The sequence below is a fragment of the Erigeron canadensis genome, chromosome 3 (assembly GCF_010389155.1).
Source record: "Erigeron canadensis isolate Cc75 chromosome 3, C_canadensis_v1, whole genome shotgun sequence".
Classification (NCBI taxonomy): Eukaryota; Viridiplantae; Streptophyta; class Magnoliopsida; order Asterales; family Asteraceae; genus Erigeron; species Erigeron canadensis.
Genome location: NC_057763.1, coordinates 24075515 through 24102192, shown reverse-complemented (window position 1 = coordinate 24102192; position 26678 = coordinate 24075515). Strand labels below are relative to the sequence as shown.

The 26678-nt window shown below is 33.6% G+C and overlaps 4 protein-coding genes across 4 annotated transcripts; 2 read left to right on the top strand and 2 right to left on the bottom strand.

The window, feature by feature from the left end:
* Positions 1–223: 223 nt before the first annotated feature.
* Positions 224–10043, top strand: LOC122590792 (leucine-rich repeat receptor protein kinase HPCA1-like). The gene is made up of 19 exons (XM_043762962.1): positions 224–323; positions 1068–1188; positions 1268–1339; positions 1445–1519; positions 1652–1723; positions 2802–2963; positions 3063–3137; positions 3665–3736; positions 3844–3915; positions 4033–4101; positions 4640–4711; positions 4883–4951; positions 5854–5985; positions 6239–6711; positions 6838–6978; positions 7062–7204; positions 7939–8155; positions 8644–8879; positions 9418–10043. The coding sequence occupies exons 1-19, from the start codon at positions 239–241 to the stop codon at positions 9889–9891; spliced, it is 2832 nt and encodes a 943-aa protein (XP_043618897.1). The 5' UTR covers positions 224–238; the 3' UTR covers positions 9892–10043.
* Positions 10044–10570: 527 nt separating this feature from the next.
* Positions 10571–11340, bottom strand: LOC122594639 (heavy metal-associated isoprenylated plant protein 2-like). Its single transcript, XM_043767070.1, has 2 exons — positions 11132–11340; positions 10571–11007 (listed from the first exon to the last, which is right to left on the bottom strand). The coding sequence occupies exons 1-2, from the start codon at positions 11138–11140 to the stop codon at positions 10648–10650; spliced, it is 369 nt and encodes a 122-aa protein (XP_043623005.1). The 5' UTR covers positions 11141–11340; the 3' UTR covers positions 10571–10647.
* Positions 11341–15983: 4643 nt separating this feature from the next.
* LOC122591731 (heavy metal-associated isoprenylated plant protein 2-like) lies at positions 15984–16403 on the top strand. The gene is made up of 2 exons (XM_043763977.1): positions 15984–15992; positions 16062–16403. The coding sequence occupies exons 1-2, from the start codon at positions 15984–15986 to the stop codon at positions 16401–16403; spliced, it is 351 nt and encodes a 116-aa protein (XP_043619912.1).
* Positions 16404–23207: 6804 nt separating this feature from the next.
* On the bottom strand, positions 23208–25794 carry LOC122593344 (START domain-containing protein 10). The gene is made up of 5 exons (XM_043765739.1): positions 25647–25794; positions 25225–25510; positions 24919–25077; positions 24488–24640; positions 23208–23979 (listed from the first exon to the last, which is right to left on the bottom strand). The coding sequence occupies exons 1-5, from the start codon at positions 25685–25687 to the stop codon at positions 23848–23850; spliced, it is 771 nt and encodes a 256-aa protein (XP_043621674.1). The 5' UTR covers positions 25688–25794; the 3' UTR covers positions 23208–23847.
* Between the last annotated feature and the right edge of the window lie 884 nt (positions 25795–26678).

Below are 26678 nucleotides of genomic sequence, written 5' to 3'. Positions count from 1 at the left end.
GCTGTCTGTTTTTGGTGGGAAATTTATTCACACAGTTGGCTTTTGTTACACATATATATTGCATATTTTGACCAGGTCTTACATGGGTATCATCATTAACTTTTTTTATTATTCTTTAAAACAAATGTACATAACCTAGGACACAGGATTTGTCTGTGTGTGCCAAATGTAACGGTTTGTTGTCTAAGTTTCTTTGTCAATTGTCATAGAATAAGATATTATTGTTGAGTTTAGAGGAATGGTTTCGAGCATTCGATTATGGGTGTTGATCATAGTTTGCAGTCAGATTCTGGTCATTTTCGCAAGAACAGATCCAAATGATCGTATGTTTTCATCATAATCTGTATTAACTTGTAGAGCATAACCAGTTTATGATTGAATTTTTCTTAGCATTTTTACCTTTTTGTAGATTTTGTTTTTATTTTTACTGATTCAAGATAATGGTTGTTACTTGATTTTAAGTATGTTGATGATATATGCTTCTCTAGGTGTAAAAAATGATAATCCAATGTTCAACATAATAACTGTGAATTTGATACTTCGTATTTAGCTTTAAGTTATCCTTCGACATAAGTGGTAGATAATTTGTTGAGTAATGACACTGATTGTTTCCCAAATGGTTTAATAGTCAGGGGGAGCCATAGGTAGCCGAAGCACCTCAGCGGGTCATGGAGTTGTAATCTAATTTTCATCTGTAGATGTATCTCTTATGTAGCTGTAATCTTATATCAATAAGGACTCTCTAGTGTGGCCTTGCATAACTAGGCTGATCATAATTCTTGCGTGTTCATATTTTTGCTAGTTTGTTCTGTGCGCTGGTATTGTTCTTATTGTCAATTAAAAGTTGAATCCAAATAGAACGCTAAAGGTATTGAGCTAGCTATCAAACGTAATAATACTTGCGGTCTCATTGTATATTGTGCCCTGTATTACTTATCTTTGTTGTGTGTGGATACATATTGTTTTTTTGTAATTTATACGGTTAGATACATATGTTTAGTTACTGCTTTAACGCGATCATAAACTGCTTACTGAATCATTTATATTTGATCGGGCCATACTCTTAGTTGGTGTGCTAAATGCAATCAAGTCTAGCTGGCAGAATCTACCACCAAATTGGAGGGGTTCAGATCCCTGTAGAAGCAGATGGGAAGGAGTTAACTGTACCAACTCTCGTGTAACTACCCTGTAAGTTGCCTTTAGCTCAATTTAACATAATTATAGTATTAAGTCTGCCGTTTTCTTACGTTCATACTCTTCATTATAGAGATCTGGCAGGTATTGGAGTGACAACCAATGACATTGGAGACATTCCATCTCTTTCCATGTTGATATATTTGTGAGTTTTTCCATTCGGATTATAGTTTATGCTTTTATAGTGTTCTTTGTAGCCTTTTTACTATAAACTTGATGAATCTTCGACTTTCAAATTTTCATCATGTAGAGATCTTTCCAACAACAGAGGGATTAAAGCTGTTCTTCCACAATCTATACAGAAATTGCAGAATTTAACGACATTGTAAGAATAATTTTTTTTTTTTGAACAGAGAATGATTTCTTTTCTTTAATGTAGAAAACTAATATATATCAAATAATAGCTTTGTTTATCCATGTCTGATATCCCTTTTGACAAACTAATCTATGCATGTAGAATCCTGGTCGGCTGCAGTTTTAGGGGTCCAATTCCCGATTCAATAGGATCCCTCAAGAAGCTGGTCTATTTGTAAGTATTCGATTTTTTGATAATTGATTTAATACAAAATATTGGTATTTTAATTTGAAATTGATCAAGACTGGGACCATGAGGAATGTATTAAGCTTCTTTGTGCCTGGTAAACATGTTGATCCTGTCATAAGTCTAAAAGCGTACATTATGTTATCTTATTAAGATTTGTGAGTTGTGTTTCTTTCAAAAGGTTCTATTTGGAGGTGGCAATTTTAATTTGATCACTTATTAATGTGTCATTTCAAGCTGTTTTTGTTTTGTTCCCAAACTGCTCAAATGCATATAAAACAGTGTTGTCAAAGGCGAGCGCCTCTTGCGCCTAGGCGCAAAAGGCGGGCGAGGCGCACCTCCAGCTCCCGAAACCCTAGGCCCAAGTCGACCATGAAAAAGGCGGTCAACGACGGTCAACTGTGGTTGTCAACGGCGGTCAAAAAGGTCAAATGGGTCAAGATTCGACCAAATCATTCAAGACCCCGCCAAATCGTGGCTAGATTTTATGTTTTCCGGCCAAAATGAGTGACCATAGTCTGTTTAAGAAGATGAAAGAGTGAAAATATAAAATGGGGGGAAGAAAAATTATGATATTTTTTATATATGTTTATAATAATTTGAAGTTTTTGGTTGAAAAGTTTATATTTTTTGAATGATATTTTGCATTATAACTGACATCTGATTTTTTTTACTATTATTTTTCACTATATATAAATAATTTATATTTATTTACTTAGTGCGCTTTTTTTGCGCCTCTCGCCTTCGCCCTATTTGGGGCCTTTGCGCTTTGAGGTCGCCTTTGCTTTTGACAACTATGATATAAAAACAATTAATATAGCTAATAGAGGAACCAGGAAAATGGGTCGAAGAAGTTGAAGGTTTCCCGTAGCCTATTTTTAATGCATATACAACCCTGCTAGTCATTTTACTCATATTTGTTGGTATTATTGTTTTCGCGATCATAATTAATGCATTAATCATACTAAAGAGAAGCCGATGCTCTTAAATTACCTGTCTTGCGAGCTCCTGTTGTACTGCAGTATCTCTTATGCAATTCCTGATTTTTTGTTCTGTTGCATTGCAGGGGACTCAATAATAATAGCTTCATTGGACCTATCCCACCATCCATTGGTAATTTAACTAATCTATCATGGTTAGATCTAAGCGATAATCAGCTTACAGGATCCATCCCTGTGTCTAATGGAACAGTCTTAGGCCTTGACATGCTTCTGAAAGCAAGACACTTGTATGTTCTAATCTCTATTGTATCACATTTGTGAGTTTATCATTTTTTGAAGAGATTTCTCGTCCTATCAATTTCTAATATATTTTGGTCATTATGCAGTCATTTGGCAAATAATCGGTTATCTGGTCCCATTCAATCTCGCCTTTTCAGTGCAAATATGAGCCTAATACATGTGTAAGTATAGTATCAGCCTTTGTAAAGATCTGAAGCTTTAGCTGATTGAAATGAAAATAAAGTTGCATCATGGGTGGGTTGGATAATAAATCAAAACTGGTTGTTCTAGTTGTGGTAAAATGGCCCGAAAAGTTTTTTTTATATTTACATAATTATATAAATAGTTGATTTGTTGAGTATGATTACGAAACTATCCTAGTACAATGACAATATCACTTTAGGTGACTTTCACCCGTTTAACCCAGTTCCCCAAAAGCTTTGCTATTTTACTTTCACCCACTTGACCTGTTATAGATAAACCATATGCCAACTCGAATCATTCACAAGTAATACCCACTAAAAGGTAAAACACACTGACACATATATGGTTTTCTACTACATCTTTTATGCACCTGTTGTGGACTTCTTTCATAGTTGGTATTTGACATTTCCATATATACAACTCTCTAGTACTATTTACAAACCTATTAGTATTATTCTTCTTGAAATATGAATGTAACACTGAAAGCTTAGGTGTTTTTGAGCAGTATTGTTAACAACAATCAATTAAATGGAACAATTCCTCCCTCAATTGGACTTGTGCGGACTCTTGAAACCATGTAAGTATCAGTTACTAATAATCCCTGAGCATTTCACAAATGCCATTTGAGCTAAATAAATGTCGTGATTAACTCATGCGTTTTTTCTTCTCCTTTATATAATACAGACGCCTGGACTCGAATTTCTTGACTGGGACAGTGCCTCAGAACATAACGAACCTCAAATCTGTCAGTGAGCTGTATGTGATGATATAATCCAACCAACTTATTTATCTAATTTAATTTTTCAACACTAATATTTTCAGGACTAGTTTATCTGGATGCTGATATAAATTTTCAAATTTTATCTTTCTCAGACACTTGTCAAACAACTTCCTGACGGGACCTGTCCCAAATCTTGATGGAATGAACTCCCTCACTTACGTGTAAGTTGGTTTGAATATCTTGAATCTTGTGTTGTGTACTAGTAGATGTCCTAAAACTAGTGGGTCTGGCAACTTGAGTAAGATGCCAGATTGGAGTCGGGTCAAAGTGGGGCAATTTTCGGTGTGGGAGGAAACAGGTTCGCCAGATTCAACTTTTTTCATATTTTCATTTTGAATTATAATTTTGATACAATTACTAGTGTGCTAAAATGTGATTATAAAAACATGCAGTTTCAGAGATTTTTGGGTGACTTTGACTCATTTTCTTTTTCATCTTTTTTCGATAGTTTTTAATTTACCCATTGACCTATTAGAGATATAATATATGCCAAAGCAACCCATCAGTTAGAAAATGGGTCAAAATCGCAAAATCTAGCCAATAACAATTCCATAATGAAGCCATAAGCTAAATTTTTAATCGTATTATGCTCTATGCCCGTACATTATCTTATAGACTAATCTTCCTTTGTTTCAAAAGATGCAGTTTTTTAATTTTCTTTTTCTAACATGACGTAAGTTATCATGATGTTATTTGCAGGGACATGAGCAATAATAGTTTCAATACATCAGATGTTCCTACTTGGTTTACAATTCCATCGTTAACAACATTGTACTCTTTCTTTCACTCCTCCTGTATCTAGTACACAAAATTTATCTCAAAATTGGTTGCAGATATTCATTTCTAACGACCATATTGTATGTTTGTATGTGTCAGACTTTATTTAACCAATTTGGAAGGATTTATTAAAGTAATAATCACTTCTTAATCTTTAACCAACAGGGTGATGGACAAAACACAGATTTCAGGAGTACTCCCATCAGATGTCTTCCAACCTCAGTTGGAGCGATTGTGAGTATATGTGTAGATGTCTAGAATTAACATTTCTTGTTGATATTTCAAAATGATCATATGAAGTAGGATCGATTTGTCAATATATCACCACAAAGATCACTCAACCTAGTATATGTATTATCATGTTTTAATAGAACTACTTTCAGCGAGAATTGATTTGACCGAACTTGAGGATGTTATATTACATACGAATAATTTATGAGCCAAACTGTTTAGTTATGGACAGATACTCTGATAATTGTGTTCATGTTCTCTGTATTTTTTTGGTGAGTGGATATATGTGTAATACATAGTTGTCAAAAGCGAAGGCGATGTCAAAGCGCAAAGACCTCAAATAGGGCGAAGGCGAGGGGCGCAAAAAAAGCGCACGCCCGGGAAAAAAAAGCGCACTAAGTAAATAATTATAAAATATTTATATATAGTGAAAACTAATAGTAAAAGAAAAATCAAATGTCATTTATAAAACCAAATATCATTCAAAAAATACAAACTTTTCAACCAAAAACTTCAAATTATTAGACTATGGTCACTACTCTGTGTCTTCTTCCCCCATTTTATATTCTATCTCTTCTTTTATCTTCTTAAACAACTATGGTCACTCATTTTGGCCGGAAAACATTAGATCTAGCCACGATTTGGCCGGATATTGAATGATTTAGTCGAATGTTGACCCATTTAACCAATTTGATCGCCGTTGACTACCAGAGTTGCCCGTTGTTGATCGCCTTTTTCATGGTTGACTTGGGCCTAGGGTTTCAGGCGCTGGAGGTGCGCCTCGCCCGCCTTTTGCGCCTAGGCGCAAGAGGCGCTCGCCTTTGACAACACTGGTGTAATAGTATTTTGAACAAAATTGTAACATTGTGATTTTTCATTGCTTTTTTTTTGGTGGTTTTCTGAAGGGAGCTAAGCAACAATAGTCTTAATGGAACCCTGGATGTCGGGGACAGCTATAGAAGTGACTTGATTGTTGATCTGACATACAATTCCATTGCTGACTTCACCCAAAAGTCTGGATATAATTTGAGTTTAAAGTGAGTTCTTATATCTATTTCATTTTTTATACGTTCCATAATCTGATGACTATCCAATGCATAAGAATTTCAAAGAGGCGTTGTTTCGACCCATTTAATAATCAACGTGTTCATTTGTATAAGTTTCTATGCCAAATGTGTATACAATCTCTCCTGGAGACCAGATATGCCATATTTTCTACCCTTAGTTGTAGTTTGCGCATTTGTTTCACAATTTTGAAGTAATTTTTTTTTTTTTTTTATCTCTGTGCAGTCTTTCCAATAATCCAGTTTGTGAAGGTGGGGCAACGGGAAGATTTTGTGCATCAGGAGATCCCAATACACCAATTGGTTTACCATCAAATAATTGTGCATCTGTGCATTGTGGCTCGAATAGAATGCTTAGTGCAAACTGTAAATGCACAAATCCATACACAGGAAACATATATTTTTTCTCACATTCCTTCTCAAATTTGGATAATGCGACCTACTATACAACTCTCCTTCAAACTTTGACCAATGCCTTCCAACTCAATCAACTTCCCGTGGAATCAGTTTCTTTTTCTAGTGCAACTATTGATGAATTTAAATACCTTAAGTATAGATTGCACATCTTTCCCTCTGATGAAGATTATTTTAATCGTTCATCGGTCTCATCAATTGGCACCATCATCAACCGCCAACTCTTTAATCTCTCGTATTATGGACCAATGTTCTTTCTTGATGAAAATTACTGTTGTTTTCCAGGTATTTTCTTACAGAATTTAAGTATGTAGCCATGAAACTTCTATTTTCTCATGGTTTAAAACAAAACCAGATAACCAAGTAATCTGCACGATGAGCAAAAAGTTTTCTGTTTTTTGGTACTCGCAGAAAACAAGTCATCGAATACTGGGATCATCATTGGCGCTACAATTGGTGGTTTTGTGATTGCTTTGTTGTTAGCCTTGGCTATAACTTATGCTCTCTATCAGAAAAGACAAGCGACAAAAGCAAAGCAAAATAGTCCTTTCGGTAAGACAAACCAAAGAATATGACAGGATCTTCTCATCTTCTAACAAAGTTACCGCTTTAAACAATATATCGTAATCATGCAGCATCTTGGGGGATGGACAATGGAAGTGATGCTGGTGGTGTTCCTCAACTTAAAGGAGCAAAATGGTGTTCATTTGAAGAACTTAAACAATGCACCAACAATTTTTCAGAAGAAAACATGATTGGATCTGGGGGATATGGAAAGGTATTTCAGTGTTGTATTTCTACCACTTACTTTGTAAATCACTATTATCTGCAGCTTTATCATGCATTGTAGAAATGTCTCATTTGAAATTCTGTTGAGATAATCAAACATAGCAATGGTTTAGGCAGGATGGTTAATGGATAGCCTGGTGATTAATGGGGTAAACTGGTTATATATAATGACAATATTTTTTAAGATATAAGTGTTAATTAGTTCGAATAAAATGATTTGGGGGTTATGTTAATGTTTGTATTATATATGGATGCTGGATGACTTTAACCCATTAGACCCGGTCCCATTTTAGCTAATTGTCCTATTTTACCCATTTGAGATAAGAACACAAACCAAACTGGCGCCACCTTAATACCTTAATATATATGATTTTTCAACATAATGCTAATAGTCACTTTCAGAATGGATAGAGTTATGCTAAGCAATGGATTTAGATTCCAATTCCTAGGAATTTTAAGAATTCTGGTGAACCAAACAGCCCTTTAAGGTTGAGCCATTGAGGGCTTAGAGAGCATTTACTTGGATTATTCGAGTAGCTGGTTGCCTAATGTTTGCTGATCAATATGCCCCATTTCTTATACTGGATTCCATATGTAACAGTTTTTATACCCATTCGACATTTTTAACTCTATTTCAGTACGTGTGTTTAACGTCTATTGGTGTTCTTCCTATGTTATTCGTTAGGGAAAAGTTTTTTAAACGGGGTGCATACTGATTGACAGGTATATAAAGGCACTCTCAATACTGGTCAAGTAGTCGCTATCAAACGAGCTCAACAAGGATCATTGCAGGGTGCCCAAGAATTTAAAACTGAAATTGAGCTTCTTTCGAGGATTCATCATAAAAACGTTGTAGCCCTAGTTGGTTTCTGTTACGAGCAAGGTGAACAAATGTTGGTCTATGAGTACATGCCAAATGGTACTCTAAAGGATAATCTAGGTAAATCTTCTTATTTACTAGTCATTTCTTTTGGACCAAGTTTGGTATTACAAGCATAGAATGACATAATACAGATGAAAAGGAAGAGTGAAAGGACTAACGGTTCTTAATCTTGCAGGCCTTGTAAAGTTGACCCGTTTAGAAATTAGGCTTAAAAGAAACTGTTTAAATGGACTGACAGTTCAGAAAGCCTCAACTATTTCATTCATAAAGCCAGATTACTGTATCTTACACACTAAATATTTACATAAAATTAAGAAATCTGGAAGAAAGGTGTTCAGTTTTAGCTATTTGTACCCGTTTCCACTAGTTCCATAAAACATCCTTTTTGACCCATTATCTATGTCGCAAATGCAAATTTAGCAAATAAAACCTGTGGTTCAGTTTGATACTTATTAATTTTAGTCAAAGAAGTTAAGCAAGTTATTTCTCTTGTTGAAACTTGCATAGTTCAGCTTGGATCTAAACATATGAAATTTTACAACCAGGGAAGGAGGGTATCAGGTTGAACTGGATGCGGAGGCTTAGGCTAGCTCTTGATTCTGCCAAGGGCCTGACATACTTGCATGAGCTTGCTAACCCTCCCATCATACATAGGGATATAAAATCAAATAACATTCTGCTGGATGATCATTTGAATGCTAAAGTTGCTGATTTTGGTTTGTCGAAACTATTGGGAGATGATGGAAAGGGCTACGTTTCTACTCAAGTGAAGGGAACATTGGTGAGTGCTTAATCCTCCAAGACACTCCTTCAGATGGACGGGTTACATTTTCTTTCAAATAAAATGGACGTCGATTTGAGCCTTAAAGGTTGCCAAAATGGGCGGTCGGGTGGGTTGGGTAACAAGTCTAAATGGTTTTGAGTTCTCGAGTTGAAAAGGATCACCTTGAAATGGAAATAAAACTGGTTAGGCAGAGGTTAACCGGCGAAAACTTTTTTTGCTTCTTTTTTTTTTTTTTTTACAATTTTCAGATAGATCATGCCTTAGTTTTTATTATATACACAATATTCTTAAGTTAAGAATCTTTATATATTCTAATAAAACAATTTGGAAGTTAGAAGGATGTATGCAGTTAAGCAGTCTTTGAAAGATGTTCAATCTTTTTGGCCCTGTTGACCAGTTCCTTCTAACCATGTTCTTTTATCTGACTCGCTTTAGATTAAAAATCGACCCATTCGTCAGAATATGGTTCAGACATGCCATCTCTAATATTTTCTTTTACATTCCTTGTTTACTGGTTGATCTACTTTAAATGCAGGGTTATATGGATCCTGAATATTACATGACCCAACAATTGACGGAGAAGAGTGACGTTTACAGCTTTGGAGTTGTACTTTTAGAGTTATTAACTGCAAGATCACCAATACAAAAAGGTAAATATATCGTGAGAGAGTTTAGTGAGGTGTTTGACCAGTCAAGAGACCCAAATGGCCTATACAACATTCTTGATCCATCTCTTGGTTCACCCGAAACACTTGGAGGTTTAACCAAGTTTGTGAACCTGGCAATGAACTGTGTCAAAGATTCAGGAGTTCAGCGGCCCAACATGGGAGAGGTAGTGAGAGAGATCGAGCGCATTATAGATTTGGCGGCTTTAAGCATGGATTCAGAATCGTCATTAGTTTTTTCAAGTCAACGCACAGGAAAAGGGGATCTTTATCATCTGTATAATGATTCTGTTTCTGATGTAAGCAGTTTGTCAGTACCATTCGAAACTGAAATGCGCAGGTAAAATTGGGTGCATATGATCAAATGAAAAAATGTAACTAGCTGTGGATTGTGGGTGGTATATATGTATAAACTGTTAAAACCAAAACTGTTGGAATGTAAATTTAGAAAAAGATCCGAATTATATGAACTTTACTGTATGTTGTTTTTATGCAATATATTGTACTACAAAAATTCCCACTCCCTTCACATTCCAGTAGCCCGACAGATAAACAGAATATGGCAGCAGTGGTGACTTTTGGTCTGTCATCAATGGCTGGTTCACTGTGCCATGGTAAGTCCTCAACCAAGCCCCACGCCCCCACCAACCTTGCTTCTTTTCCTCTCCGGCCGGCTTCCTCATTTGCCACCAGCAGCTTACCCTTGGGTCATCTTCCTTGGCCACAAAACGGCATAAGCAAATCATCATTTACGAACAAAAGAGGAATTTATCTGTTTTTGTGGTACCTGCTCAATGCTCATACCCCAACAGTTTTATCCATGAATTTTAATCTACTTTAAGTGGTCATGTATGAAGTTAGACCCTGTCAGATTTGGTTAGGATAGCCTTAATTATTGATCAAGAGAATTAAGAATATTGCAATTAACCTGTACATGTATACCTACTACTTGCTTGCTAGTGCTTTATGTATAGTATAATTGTATATCTATGTGAATGTATGTATGCAGTATGCTCAGGTCAAGATAGTATGATTAAGAACTTCTGAAACATACAATGGAAATTACATCGTTACACTAGGTATGATTGAAAATCATATATCTAAACAATGTTGCAGCTTCCAACATCATAATATGGTGGATATCCGTATACAATTTGTTGATAGCCAGTATCATACGGAGCATAAGGATATATAACTCTAGTATGATTAGGTTCTAAGACATCCTTTTTCACAACACCCGATTCTTTGTTCTTGCGAGGACCAACATTTACTATATCCGCGACCCTTTTTTTCTTCCTCAAACAAGTTGCAACACCAACGGGATCAACATCTCCAATCACAACTAACATTTCCTTCTCTAAATCCACTGATACTTCATCAACTCCGGGTAGTTTTGTGACCGCCTTCATCACCTCCGTCCTGCACTTTTGACAGTGCATTCCGACTTTTAGTTTTATCTCCTAAGCATTCATAGAATTAGATTAGGTTTTTAGGTGAAATATTATATATATGATAACTAATGGTAACAAGATATATATTGCAAAATTCAAAAAAACTATATGAAATTATGTAAACATATATTACCTGTACCATATTATTATGTCGAGTAAACTAGAATGTTTCATACCATGAAGGATACTCGATATGATCAGTGTCAGAGATTATATACTGATCATCCAAGAAAGTAAGAACATTAGCGTACCAAACAAATTGACTGAATAGTTAATGACCGTTGACCTATATATGTATTGGTCAACTTGTTAAGCAGTTTATACGGTTATACTAACACCCACTTATGAGTCATGTATGCATGTAGAACTAAAATATATGAATTGATGCATGTAGTTAAGTATATATGTAGAATTGTACAAATTGGGAGTTTGATTAAGACATTAGAATGAATTAGTTTTGGGTTGGCTAAAGTCCCCCGTTTCCACTATGATCAAAACAAAACTTGAAATTCCTCAAGAAAACATTAGTTTTGGGTCCCAATATATTTTCACACCTAAAAGATATGTTTGTTAGAATTTAATACTTGACTACACGTTGTAATTCAATTCCGATCCATCATATATAATTTTCAATGTAGCTTTCCTTTTATTCATATCAACGGGTAAGCGTTGTTTTCAAAATAAATACATTCCAACGAGGATGTAATCTAAGCCGCAGAGGTATTCAAATCTCATCTCTATTCGCTTGTCCTATATGATCCTTTACTAGTTACTAGGGTGGAATCATGCATTGCGTCACCTTTACATGGATTGTGATTTTTCAAACGGAGTTGCGAAGTCTAACGGCGACTTGGCTTCAACTTAATAGGAATCCTAACAGTACGTGAGCCCAAAAGATGGCCTTGTTGGGCTCGATTCGCAAGCGCTTAAAGACTACAAGATGGTATAGAAGGTCATTTGCTGGTGGGCGTTGTGGAAGAATCAAAATAATGTTGTTTTTAATGAGATCACTTTTTTCAGTTAGATATATATAAACATGACATTGTATCATCTTTCATCCGGATTAAATATATCGTAGTAGAAAAGTTAGTTTAGTATAGAACTTATACATGACATAGTTGTCCTAATTATTCATTTATTTGATAGTAATCATTTTGGTGTCTTTCGGCGTGTTCTTCGCCGCAAGTCCGTTATTGACCAGAGTTTTTCTATTCGATCAGGTTATTCGTAAAGTATGTGTTTTTTTTTCAACTCATATCCATATGGCTTTACCAAGATTTCTCAGTGGCGCGCCATATCCAAATCTCAAATCTCTTGTAGAGATCTCAAAATATTAGTCACTAGGTCACCTTGAAAATGGTTTGTAGAATTGCAGTTTGCTTTCTGAAATCTCTAATTATAAAGATATCGAAATAATAGAGAAATTGTCAAAAATCGTCTTTGTGGTTTGCTCGATTCGCATTTTTATTCCTGTGCTTTTTTTTATCATTAGATGTCCTTGTACTTTTCATTTTCATTGCTAGTCGTCATTGCCACTAACAACCGTTAGTTTTCATCCGTTAAACCCCTCATAATGCACATGAGGGCATTTTTGTCCAGTTTGTAATCACAAGGACTATTTGTGATAAAACATCTTTGAGAGACTATTTGTAATAAAAGACAAAAATCCATCATCTTCCTCCCTCTCTCACTCCCACCACCAGCCAAACTTCCGGCCACCCTCACAACCTCCTGTCGCAACTCCTCTTCACCATAACAAACTCCAGCCATCATCCCCAACAACAATTAGGGTTTCATCTTTAATCACAACCACATAATTGTCGCCGCCGCTGCTGCCCCGTCATTCTACCGCCACTTTTGTTGCTGTTTCGTTTTCCAGCCACCACTACACGACTGCATAACATCCGAGGAAAGTATGAAACGTAAGAATCGATCTTCTAAACAAACCCATTTCGTCCCTCTCTCTAAAAACCCTAATCTTTTTTTGTTCTTCTACTTCCCTCTCTTGCAGCCATGCACCACCGGACTACCATTACCTCACAACGGTTTAGAAAAAAAAAGAAGAAACGTTCAAGCTTCAACACAGGTCGTTATAGATCTGACCATGCTCGATTATTATGTTTTTCTCTTTGGTAACCATAGTGGGATGGTGGTTCTCGGTTTTCGGTGAACTTTCCGGCGGTGGCAGGTGGTGCCCGGCCGGTCAGAAGTCATGGTCGGAGTCGTGTGGGAGAAGGAATCCAAAGATTTTTTTTTAATAAAATATTTTTATTACAATTAGTCCATGTGGTTACGAACTTGACGATTACACCTTCATGTGCATTGCACATGAGGGGTTTAACGGAGCAAAACTAACGATTGTTAGTGTTGTGGACGGTTGGCAATAAAAATGAAAAGTACAGGGACACCTAATGATAAAAAAAAGGGATAAAAATGCGAATCGAGCAAACCACATGGACTATTTGTGATAATTTCTCGAAATAATATGTCACACTAATTGATATAATCGCAATAAATTTAACCCTTTAACTTTTTTTTTCTGAGCATTTAATTATGCTTTGAACATTTAATCGGAAGACGGAGGGTTTAGGAGGTTGGTGGTCAGAGATGGATTTTGGGTTTAGATGGTGTGGGTGGTGGTCGGACGGGAGGAACATGGTCGACATAAATTTCAAGAAATTTCAAATTCTAGATCTATTGTTGGTTTCAAAATGGGAACAGATCGACAAATATGGGGATGTGTATAAAACTAACAAGAGAGAAAAGGACCACACTACTTTCAACTGAAAGGGGTATGGGCAGAGTATACGCCAAAGTAAATGTTTTGAAAATCTCAATCTCTAAATTGTTAGATTCTCTATAATCTACCCCTTTCACGACTCTCTCATATAGATTCGATGATTCCCTCTCTCTAGTCCTCAGAGTACCATTGCATAATCTACATCGACTATCAATAACTTTAATCTTATATTCCCTTCTCTTATCCCATCCTATATCTTAAATTATTTTGGTAGAAGATCCTATAGCTCCAGCAACTAAAAACGATATATATAATTTTATTACTCATTGTATTAATTGATGTTATTTTTAATATAATGACTTTTGATAGGATGATATCAAAGGCCCATTACATGAATGTTGATATTCATTGTATTGTTATTAATGTCTCTAGTTTTTAAATTTGGAGACTTGGGGTATAGGTGCTTTTTTTTTTTTTTTAATGCGCAGCTAAAATTCAAGAACTGTGACGTGTATGTATTTGCCTATTTGGATTAGTCGTCCTTTGACATGGAGCTAGAAGCTTACAAAGGTGTTATACATGATAGTCTGGTGTATATATTCTCTAATATAAGATATGTTCAGCTGCTAGCTAGCCAGTCTAATATAATACTTTCCAGTTGTCTCAATACATCTACAAATTAATTAGTTGAAATAGTTGAACAATCCAATATAATAATATAGATGCAAATGTCATATGAGTGTCAGAGTGTGTATTGAAGAAATGCATGGTTGCACGGAGAACTGAAGATAGCTAGTTGTTTAGTTTAACTAGGAGCTTTTGTTTGAACTTTTTTATGCTTTATTAAAACTTAAAAGTAGTAACGCCAAACGAGTTTGTAATTATTTGTTATGGTTTTGGTACCAGAATGCTTATTGCTTAGTATGCTTATGTTAATTTTTCTAGTGATAAATTTAATCTCATTTTAAAGAAAAAGTTTGGATGTTTTGATAATCCGGTATCCCAATATTTCAGAAATTTGTATTTCAGATTCGGATGACCAAATCCTATCCGTTTATAAATAAACCTATCTATAATCTTTACTCCTTTATAAAATAAAAGGCCTATTTTTATTTTTAGAAAGTTCTGTCTTTGAATTACCAAAATTGCTACATTTTATGTTTTTAATGAATTAATTTACACTTCAACCCTCATCTTCTAAAATATTTTCACTATCACCTTTACATCAACTTACAATCCTACACCATTTGACACCGCCACCACCACCAATAATACCATCACCGACACCACAAGACCGTCGTCCCCGCTAACGCCACCGCATTGTGCGGGTACCATGCTCGTACCTTATAAAAGAAATGGCATATTCTATATTAGGTAATTCTGCCTTTGAATTACCAGATTTGCCCTTGGACTTTTTTGTTTATTTTCTTTATGTAACTACCCAAAATCTCTAACAAACCGTCTTCCCCACTACTGTCGCCGCATTACACGGGTACCATGTTCGTTATATATAAAGATCTCTTATCACACATTTATTTCACACAAATAACCTTTAGAATCTCAAAAAACATTTATTCTACGAATGAATTAGCTAGTCAACCATTAACTATCAACTTGGAAATAACTAATCACGTTGATTCAAAGCAACTCAATTACTTTAAACTTAATGTCCATTTCTATGAAACACTAGCTAGGACCCAAGTCAATGGACGACTAGTAATGGATCTAAATAATTATCTTATTATTATCTAGCTACTTGTATAAAACTTATTAAAACAATAATTACTAGAAGGCAAATTATATGATACCAAGACTCCAAAGAGCATTTACATTCAAGTTATATCTCAAATATTATAATTTGGTTATTTACCACAAAAGAATATATATATATATATATATAATTTCTTCTACGACTCCATAGGAGTCCAATTTAGAGTTGATCAGGAAATTGATAATTAATCATCATGATATATACATAAACTACATGTACACTCACATATAATTAGTTAAGTTGGATATATTCTCGCACGTACTTAATTAATAAAGTAAAGAAGACATATCTTTCTTACCAATAGATTTAATTTAGACGTCCTTATGAAATTGACATTTTAACGAGTCAAAAGTCTTTCAATGTGCATAGTCAACTTGTTAGGTATTATGGTCTTGTCGACATTGAGTTGAGCCTATAAATTTTACATAGATTTGATTTGACAACATAGTACGTACTTTGGTCTCTTGGTATGCTATGGTTCAGGTAACCCATCCATTTCTCTACACATCATATATACTTAATTTTCTTATATACTTATTTGAATGAATGTAGGAAATAAAGCTAAAAGTTAGCATGCACTCGGAAAAATGCAAGAAGGAGGTACTAAAGACCGTCACTAAACTAGCTCATATCGATGAGGTAACGGTGGATTTAAAGAAGGAGCAACTAATCGTGGTTGGGGATGTTGATCCCGTTTGTGTCGCGAAATGCTTGAGGAAGAAACGCAAGGTTGTCGAAATTGTAAGTGTAGGACCTCATAAAAAGGAGAAGGACATTACCGATAAACAACAATTTCCAATTGTGTATTACAACCATAATCCTTACAATTATCAATATGGACAAATTTATGAGTATCCCTTAGCTCGTGATGGTGGCGGTTGCAACATTCTTTAATTAGGATGATGCTATAATTAACTCGATCAAGCAATATATAATTGAACATCATTGAAAATTCACAAAGCAATTCTCCATTCTCTTTTCGATCTGTTTCTTTCCTGAACTTATTAAGTAGCTATATATAACTTGTTTGTATGTATGTACATATATATATATATATGTTGTAATCGATCTTCTAGTAATTTTCTATCATTAAGTTATAGTCTTCTTTGATTGATGGTGGGTGTAGTTCGATTTGTAAGTTGATAACTACATGACTATGTTCTTACTTCTTTAGTGAATTCGTGACAATATTTAAGCGAACCACCTCCGATCTGCAATCGGATTTTGTTACCAATACTAATTCTTATGGTTCGATCAGTGCACCTGAATGCAGTGGCGGCTTAAGGTTTTTTGAGGCCTCAAACGGTATCAATTTTTGAAGCCTAGTTCATTACTATATAAATTAGAGTAAAAGATAAAAGCAAAAAAAAAAGTAACTCGATTTTTATTATAAACTACTAGTAATAAAAAAGATATGGATGTTGATACCAAAACCAATAAGGGCGTTACTATAATGCAAATTATATATCGTAGTTAGTCCAAAATCCGAGAAATTTGTACGGATGGGACAAAAACTACCTCAATTGGTGTAACTAGGAACAAGACTCGATATATTTGTAAAACTAGGAAGTCCGGTGTTCTAGACACCGAACTTGTCCACGTACATTGAAGTTCAGTATCTACAACACCGAACTTGTCCTATGTGTAACTAAGAAGAGATATGGACAAACTGTTGCAGCAATGGAAAAGCACCTCTACGTGGGCAAGTTCGGTGTTGTAAACACCAAACTTCAATGTACGTGGACAAGTTCGGTGTCTACAACACCGGACTTTCTAGTTTTACAAAAATATAAAGTCTTGTTCCTAGTTACACCAATTGAGGTATTTTTTTCCCATCCTTACAAATTTTTCCCAAAATCCAAACATTAAGTCGAATATACAAAATATTGAGTCCTCAAAAATTTGAGGGCCTAAAACGACCGTCTAGTTCCATAGTACTGTTGAGCCACCTCTGCCTGAATGAAATGTTACAATGTATACGAAGTTTCAAAACCTCTTTTAAAACACGAACTTAGTAAATAGTTCAATCCTCTAACTAATTATGATAGGCCAATCAAAAAATTATGGTGTCACATATAACATGTTACATGATTTTAATATTTTTATTAAGTTCGTACATGCATACAATGGAGGTTTTAATAGTTTATGCACATTATAACATTTCGTCTTCAGTTACTTATATTTTGGTGCCCTTATCCCTGATTCTAAATATAGTGGGGATGAGCATCCAATCTTTAACAAAGAAAAGAGAAGGAGATACCATGCGCTTTATCCCCATATTTAGATAAGACCATGGAGACATGCATGGCAGTGTGGATGATTTCTTTAGTATATCACTCCCAATGGTCTCTTCTAATACATCCAATACACTGTCGATCAAATCAGCACAATATCAATAAAAGCTCTCTCCAATACATTATCTCCTCATTCACACCTAAAACACACTCCAATATATTCACACCTAATACCCGATATATCCAATACATTTCCTAAAACAATTGTGGTGGTCGGGTGTGTGGCCACCACATTTCATCACTCCAATACACTCCGAATATAGAGTACATGTACCCAATGGTGTGCACCGTTAAATACACTTCAATACCTGCCCCATTGGGGGGTGCTCTAAGTTAGTCTTGGTGTTTAGGGAATGATCGAAGACTTCATGCTGAAGCGTATGTATGTGAACGAAGGTTGAATGTATACCGATTAGCAAATTTCATTTTGTATTTATGAACAATTAAATTAACTGATAAAATGAATAACATACATATATGCTCTACATTAGTAATCTCAACGCAATCAATATATAACATGAAAAAATGTAACTTTTAGTATATGTCGACGCAACCACATTTGATTCTGTAATCCCAGATTGAAATATAATAATATATAAAAAAATTGATATCAAATGCATGTGGAGTTAAAAATGAAATGCAAGTGGCATGCAAAAGAATATAACCAATGATAAGGAAGTCAATGTAATGCAAATGCAACCATCGTGAATGTTGAAACCAACATGAAATTTTCAATAGAAAGTTAGAAACGGTCGTTCTTTGATAGTTAGAAAATTCGGAGCATTCGCACTAGACCAAATGGCAGCTCTCGATAGGTGTTGATACATATGTAGGAAAGAATTTACTCTTTTTACTTTGACTTTCAACGCTTAAATTTGTTTTGAAGTGAAGAATTGAAGTTGTTTAATTTATTTTATTTGTTTCCTTTTCATTTTACATTTTCACTACTACGAAACTAAAATTCCTCCCAGAACTTTATGCGACGTTGTATATAGTATAAATTAACTTGACTAAAGGTCCTACACTGAACAGTTGGAGTATATTAAAATATAGAGAAATTATCACAAATCGTCCCTGTGGTTTGCTAGATTCGCATTTTCGTCCCTGAAATTTTTTTTATCACCAAGTGTCCTTGTGCTTTTCCATTTCATTGCCAGACGTCCCTGAGACAAACTTCCATCCAATTTGTGCCGTTAAGCCCCTCACGTGCTTGCCACGTGAGGGTAAAATCTTCCACTTTCGCTCAATACAAACCACAGGGACTATTTCTTGATATATATATATATATATATAGGGTAACACTCCGGTGAGAACACCTTAAAAACATCATTTTGATGCATTAAAAGTCCATAAACCTAACATATTGCATAACTCATTATCATTATTTAAGTGTTTAACAACACATTCATCCGTCAAAATCGAAATAATCATGTTTTTTGTTTTGTGCATCCATCTTGGATGCATATTCATCAAAATGATGCATCCAACAAAAAACGTGATTTTTTCGATTTTGATTAATCAATGTGTTGTTAAACACTTAAATAAGGATAATTTGTTATGCACTATGTCAGTTTTATGAACTTTTAATGCATCAAAATGATGATTTTAAGGTGTTCTCACCGTTCTTATTTAAAACTGTTCTTATTTGATTGTCCACATATATATATATATATATATATATGGGGTAACACTCCGGCGAGAACACTTAAAAACATCATTTTGGTGCATTAAAAGTCCATAAGACTAACTTAGTGCTTAACTAATTATCATTATTTAAGTGTTTAACAACACATTGATCTGTCAAAATAAAAAAAAATCACTGTTTTTTTTTTGTGCATCTATCTTGGATGCATATTCATCAAAATGATGCATCCAACAAAAAACGTGATTTTTTCGATTTTGACAGATTAATGTGTTGTTAAAAACTTAAATAATGATAATTAGTTATGCACTATGTCAGTTTTATAGTTATGCACTATGTCAGTTTTATGGACTTTTAATGCATCAATTTGTTCTCATTTTCATTTGGTTCTCATTTGATAGCCACCCTATATATATATATAGGGTAACACTCCGGTAAGAACAGTGTGAGAACACTTAAAAAACATCATTTTGATGCATTAAAAGTCCATAAAACTAAGATAGTGCATAACTAATTATCATTATTTAAGTGTTTAACAACACATTGATCCGTCAAAATGGAAAAAATCATGTTTTTTGGTGGATGCATCATTTTGAAGAATATGCATCCAAGATGGATGCACAAAACAAAAAACATGATTTTCTTGATTTTGACAGGCCAATGTGTTGTTATACACTTAAATAACGATAATTAGTTATGCACTATGTTAGTTTTATGGACTTTTAATGCATCAAAATGATGTTTTTTATGTGTTCTCACCGTTCTTATTTTAAAACTGTTCTTATTTGATTGTCCCCCTATATATATATATATATATATATATAATGAGAACAAATGAGAACACTTAAAAACTACATTTTGATGCATTAAAAGTCCATAAAACTGTCATAGTGCATAACTAATTATCATTATTTAAGTGTTTAACAACACATTGATTCGTCAAAATCGAAAAAATCACGTTTTTTGTTGGATGCATCATTTTGATGAATATGTATCCAAGATGGATACACAAAACAAAAAACGTGATTATTTTATTTTGACGGATCAATGTGTTGTTAAACGCTTAAATAATGATAATTAGTTATGCACTATATTAGTTTTATGGACTTTTAATGCATAAAAATGATGTTTTTAAGTGTTCTCACCGTTTTTATTTTAAAAGTGTTCTCACCGGAGTGTTACCCTATATATATATAGGGTGGCTATCAAATGAGAACCAGACTAAAATGAGAACAAATGAGAATACTTAAAACTACATTTTGATGCATTAAAAGTCAATAAAACTGACATAGTGCATAACTAATTATCATTATTTAAGTGTTTAACAACACATTGATTCGTTAAAATAAAAAAAAATCACGTTTTTTGTTGGATGCACCATTTTGATGAATATGCATCCAAGATGGATACACAAAACAAAAACTGTGATTTTTTTGATTTTGACGGATCAATGTGTTGTTAAACACTTTAATAATGATAATCAGTTATGCACTATGTTAGTTTTATGGACTTTTAATGCATCAAAAATATGTTTTTAATCACCGGAGTGTTACCCTATATATATATATATATATACTCAATAACTCTAAACCCTAAAATCATTTTTCTACAAAATAATTTTCCCCCAAAATCATTTCCCCCCAAATAATAAACCTGTTCCAACCTTAAAAATAATCAGCCATTAAAAACCGAGTAACAACGATTTGAATCCCTAATTTCAGTCAATATGGATGATGATGAAACCCTTCCCGTTGATGCAAACCGATTAGAACTGTTTAGACATAAAGATTTACAAGATTAACAATAGAAGTTATTACTTGACAACTATGGTAAGGTTTCATCATGTCTCTGCTTTTTATTATGATTAATAACATAAATTTGTTTACTTCATACTTATATATGTATTTTTCCATTCACAGAGAAATATACGAATTTAATTTCAATAGTCATCCATCATGGTGGGATTTTCACAAATTCTCCTGACAGAGAGTATATTTTTGGTGATGAGGTAATAGTGGATTTTATTGATAGTGATCACTTTTCAGTTCATGAATTTAATTACATTGTTAGTAAATTACCATATGATGAAAAGGAAATCATGTAATATCATTTTTTAAAACCAGACACAAATGATTTAGATAATGGTCTGCTACCATTTGGAAGTGATGATGATGTGATAAAAATGATTGGTTATGTTAAAAAATCACTTAGACTGTTCCATATTTACATTGAGCATAAAATATCCATTGTGGGAACAAATATGCAATCTAATGTTGTTATTGAAGAGTTAGAAGATGATGATGTACTTGTTGTAGAGAAACCTATGAGTTTTAGGAGGCTTTTGTTAGAAAGTGTTCAAGAAAGTTGAACGAAAGGGTTTGGACGCGAGCTTAGACGCGGGAGTGCTAATGGCATCCTCCCGTTCCTTGGCGTCGGACGCGGGGAGGATGCCGGTATAAGGACCGACCTAATTCACAAAATTAAAGCTAGTGGGCTGGAGTTGGTTGTAAAATCTATACATTACATCTTGTATTTTTCTAATAGTAAAGTGTGAAGGGGAAAAAATGTAACACAATTTTAATCTTAGATAAATTATGTTAAGTTTAGTTTAGTCAACATTTGATTACTTTTATTTGTTTTGTCTGTGCAACCAAACATAAATAAAGCAAGCGTCTCGTTTTAAAGCTCTTTATTAAATCCCATGTCGAATGATGAAACATATATTAGATAGATATAGATATGAGATTATAAAAGGAAAAACGCCCAACACATGCATAAACATGTTTGTTCATCACATCTTAAATTAAACGAGGGCATAATCATTTTGGGCTTGGGGACAAGTCTAGTTTTGGGGCCAATATACTGTATGTTAATTAGAAGCTAAACATTTACATTAAACATTTATATTACCGGGGCAGTTCCCCGTTTCTAATAAATTGCATCCGCCCCTCTAGCTAACCCAATTAAGAATAACCCAATTAAGAAAGATGGTGATAATGGATTTATGGTTGGATGGGCCTGCCAATTGCACATGCACTGTTTCAACACACATACAATACATCCATTGTCACACTTCACATGCTTTCATTCGTCTCTTTTCACATTACAACTTTACATGTTGTCTAATTAACTTAGATATATATGCTAATATAGAAAAACTATATAAATAAAACTATACGGACAAAAAGTCAAAAACATGCACGTATGAATAAACATATAAGTTTTGTTTCAAATATAAAAAATAAACTAGTTATTGATCACGAAGATCATTAGTGTATACGAGCATGGTACTCGCGCAATGCGGCGGCGAGCCGGTAATAACAGTGGTGACGGTATCAATTGGTGTAGGTAAAGGTATTTAATTTAAAGGGGGTTAATAGATCGTTTTTGTGGTTTGTCAAACATTACAGTTTTCATCCCTGTCTTTTATAAAGTACGGCTTTGGTCTCTAACTATGGAGCTTCATCAATAGTTTTGGTCCAAAAGTGTTGAGTATTTGACCAAAAGTTTGGACAGAAAGACAAGGATAAAACCTGCAATTTTTAACAAACTTCCGAGGGGGTAGGGAGGCGATATATAACAACGTCAAATCATGACATTATTCGAGCCTCACTAACGTATGTCATTAATCTATTGGAAAGATGTTAAACATTTGAAATGATTTTATATGTAGTGATCTAATGGATCTATACGATCATCTCTAATTAGTGAAAACCTTAGATTGTTTAGCTACGTTATGGTGTTATTCATTGTTGCAATCGATTGAAATTATATAACAACCTTCTATAAATTCAAGATATTCTATCAAATACATAAATTTACAAAACACAAATAAGTCACTATCACCATATACGAAACTTGAGAAGCAAAACTCCTTTTCTTGCGGCTCGCTACAACACGCTGCCGTGAATTTGTAATATACATATTTCAATTCTTTTGGCAAAAAGATAAAATAGTTATTGTAATTTTATTTTCATTATATATATATCTAAGCCAAAAAATAATGTTTTTAAAAAAAGAAACATTCTTCAAGTACTTATACTTTGGTAACCATCTTGACTTCATCATTTATTTATCAAATTAAAATCAAATCAACAAACATACATGGTTATAAATTGGCTCAAGGTGGCGTTGAAAATTAAAACTTCATAAATAGAAATTATCTCATCATGAACCATTGTTAACCATATACAATTATTAGTTTGATTAAAATTTAAAAATCATGTGATATGATGGATACCAATTAACGATAAGTATTATAGTTTGTAAAATATATAGTAGATAAAAAATGAAAGAAAAATAATAACGACGTATTTATCGGTTTTTGCCAAAGATTTGTTACGAAAAAAGAAAATAAAGTAGAAGCAAAAATGAAGCAATTAATTTAGCTTTTAAGTAATATTCATGATGGATCAGTAATTGAAGGAATAGCAGAGCAAGCTTGGGCTTGTTTCCAAAGGTTTTCAATGATCATAACCAGTTTTGTATTGAATCGATTCACAAAGAACTTTGGTAACCATCCTGCTGGATCCAACTGCACAAAATTTAATATCATTTACATATAACATTAATAACCATAATTGTACTAATTAATTAATACATACTTGAGAACTTACAAAGGCAAATTTTCTTTGGGGTTTGCTAAATACAGCCCTTAGGGTTGTGTTTAAGGTGCATAAATTGTTTGTGTATTTACCATGAAAATCAGGGGCGGGCTTTTAATATGGAAGGTACAAGTTTTTTTATGCATGTTAAATACAACATTTCCCATTTTCTTTTTAAATGTGTGCTTTCCATTGAAAATTTGTATATAAGTTATGTATGAGTTTAGCTTCGTTCTTAATTAAACATTTCAAAACTATATGGCGTGACAACTTATGCCAAATTGATACATACAATAACAACAATCGAAATTAGATATCTACGGTGAGTGTCATGATTTATATGCATGTACGTGAAATTGTGGAAAGTATAGAAAATTTATTAAGGGGGAAGTGGTTGTATATATATATATACTATATGATATGATGTATATATAGTACCTGTACAACATAAGTGACCATGCAAGAATCATCATGATCATGAAGTTTTTCTACAACCCATCCTGATTGCAATAACAACCCTCTAATTGAATTGTTCTGCTTTGGTTGCAATCCTGCTGCTATCTCTTTTGGTAATGAAGCAACTGCTACAACCTTCAATTCAATATAATAAATTATATATATATATATATTACTTTTATTTTTAAACATGGAATAATTTTAATGATTATTTAAATCATAAGTTATAGTAAGTCTTTGTCTTTCAATTTCGATCATAAATATTTTTTTTTTTTTTATACAATAGCTGATCAATGAAAAATATATTTAAAACTCAAATCATCCATATATTTTACTGTGAAAGTTAGAAAACTAAAAACTTAACCAGTCAAATTTAAAAATTTAATATGGGACGGAATAAGTATATATATTACCAGAGTTCCATCCTCCATTGTTTCTCGTCTCTCATACACGATAAACTCCCGGTTACGAAATAGTGGCTTTGAACTCTCTCCAAACCTTAATCGTATGATGCTAAGATTTTCATCAAGATCTTTTATGTACCTTGCTTCTACCAAATCCGAGTCCCATTGCTGTTCAAAAGTGTGCATAATTTTATTAAGCCTAATTTTTATAAACGTTAAAGTTATGTTTGCATGTATAAGCCTAAAAAGGTCATGCAACGTTTTTCGTTTACAATTGCAATAAAAATGTTCACAAATTAATGTAACAGTATATACCTTGGCGGCATCAATGGCGTTAGCGACGGTGATGAATTGTTCAGGGGAAACGGATTTAAGCAACCATCGGCTTCTAAAAGTGTGAAACGAACCAGATCCAGACCGACGTTTTGATATCTCAACACCGTCTTCATAAGCCAACACTTTCCATCCATCATTCTCATTTCCATCCCCATTATTCATCCCATTCCAATTCCTGTTGGAATCTGAAGCAGATAACAACTCTTGTATGCAGCTTTCACTTGCAAAGAACACATACCTCCTCAATGAATCGTCACTAATTGACCTTAATTCACATATCAATTTAAATTAAGCCAAAAAAAGAACATTGTTAGAACAAAAAAAAAGGCCATATAAAGTTATGTAATGCATAATTTATCAAAGTTAACTTGTCATTGAAAAGAAAAAAGAAAAAGAGGTACCATGATCTTGTGTGGCAAGGTGCTGGACTATTGGTGTTCATTGTATAGGTACTTTCTATATACCAAGTTATATGAGATAGATGGAGGTTGCATATATATAACAATAACAATATATAAATATAAATATAGTAACATGTAGATATGTATATGTCTATATAATATAAATTGTAATAGCATAAATGAAAATGATGGAGGGACAATTGAAGTACATAGTTAAAGAGATGAGAAATAATGAGAAGTGGACCTATAGATGCTAGATGCACATGGTATTGCCAGATGAACTTAACCCTCCATGATTAGGAAATCACACATCTATCTTTCTTTTATGCAGGACTAAAATCATTAGTTTATATTCCTGCATGATATTTTTCATATAACATACTCATGTATAGTGAATGTTTATGTTAAATTGATGGATGTGTGTATATACGTTCTTTTCATTATTTTAGTTTATTTTCATTAAATATATTTTAGGCCTCAAATGATGATGTGAGCAAAATATATTTTTTTTAAATCGAAATCGGGTACATGAAATGATAATGTCACTGAACCCAATCAACGGGGTTGGCATATTTTTACCCATTCGAACTATATTTGTTGCTAAAGTTTCATATTATACACGATATATAATATGATCGATTCAAAATGGTAACTATATTTGTTGCTAAAGTTTCACATTATATGTTGCTAAAGTTTCCCCCACATATAAAAAAGCAATATGCAATAACACCCCCCATGTGCTCATCATTCTTTAACAAACTAAAGAATCTCTTATCTCTGAAATCTAAGATATGAGATAAAATTTATGTATACATATATGAAAGACAAGAGTAATAGATTTCAAAAACAAATAACAATAAAAAAGTGGAAGTTACATTTGCCTGTTTATGGGTGACACCAAATTACACAAACAACCTCACACTGTCCCCATATCATGTGCTATTGTGCCATATGCCAAACTCTACAATTAACATTTACCAAAATGGACACTTTTCTATTACCAATATATATATATATATACACTATCAATAC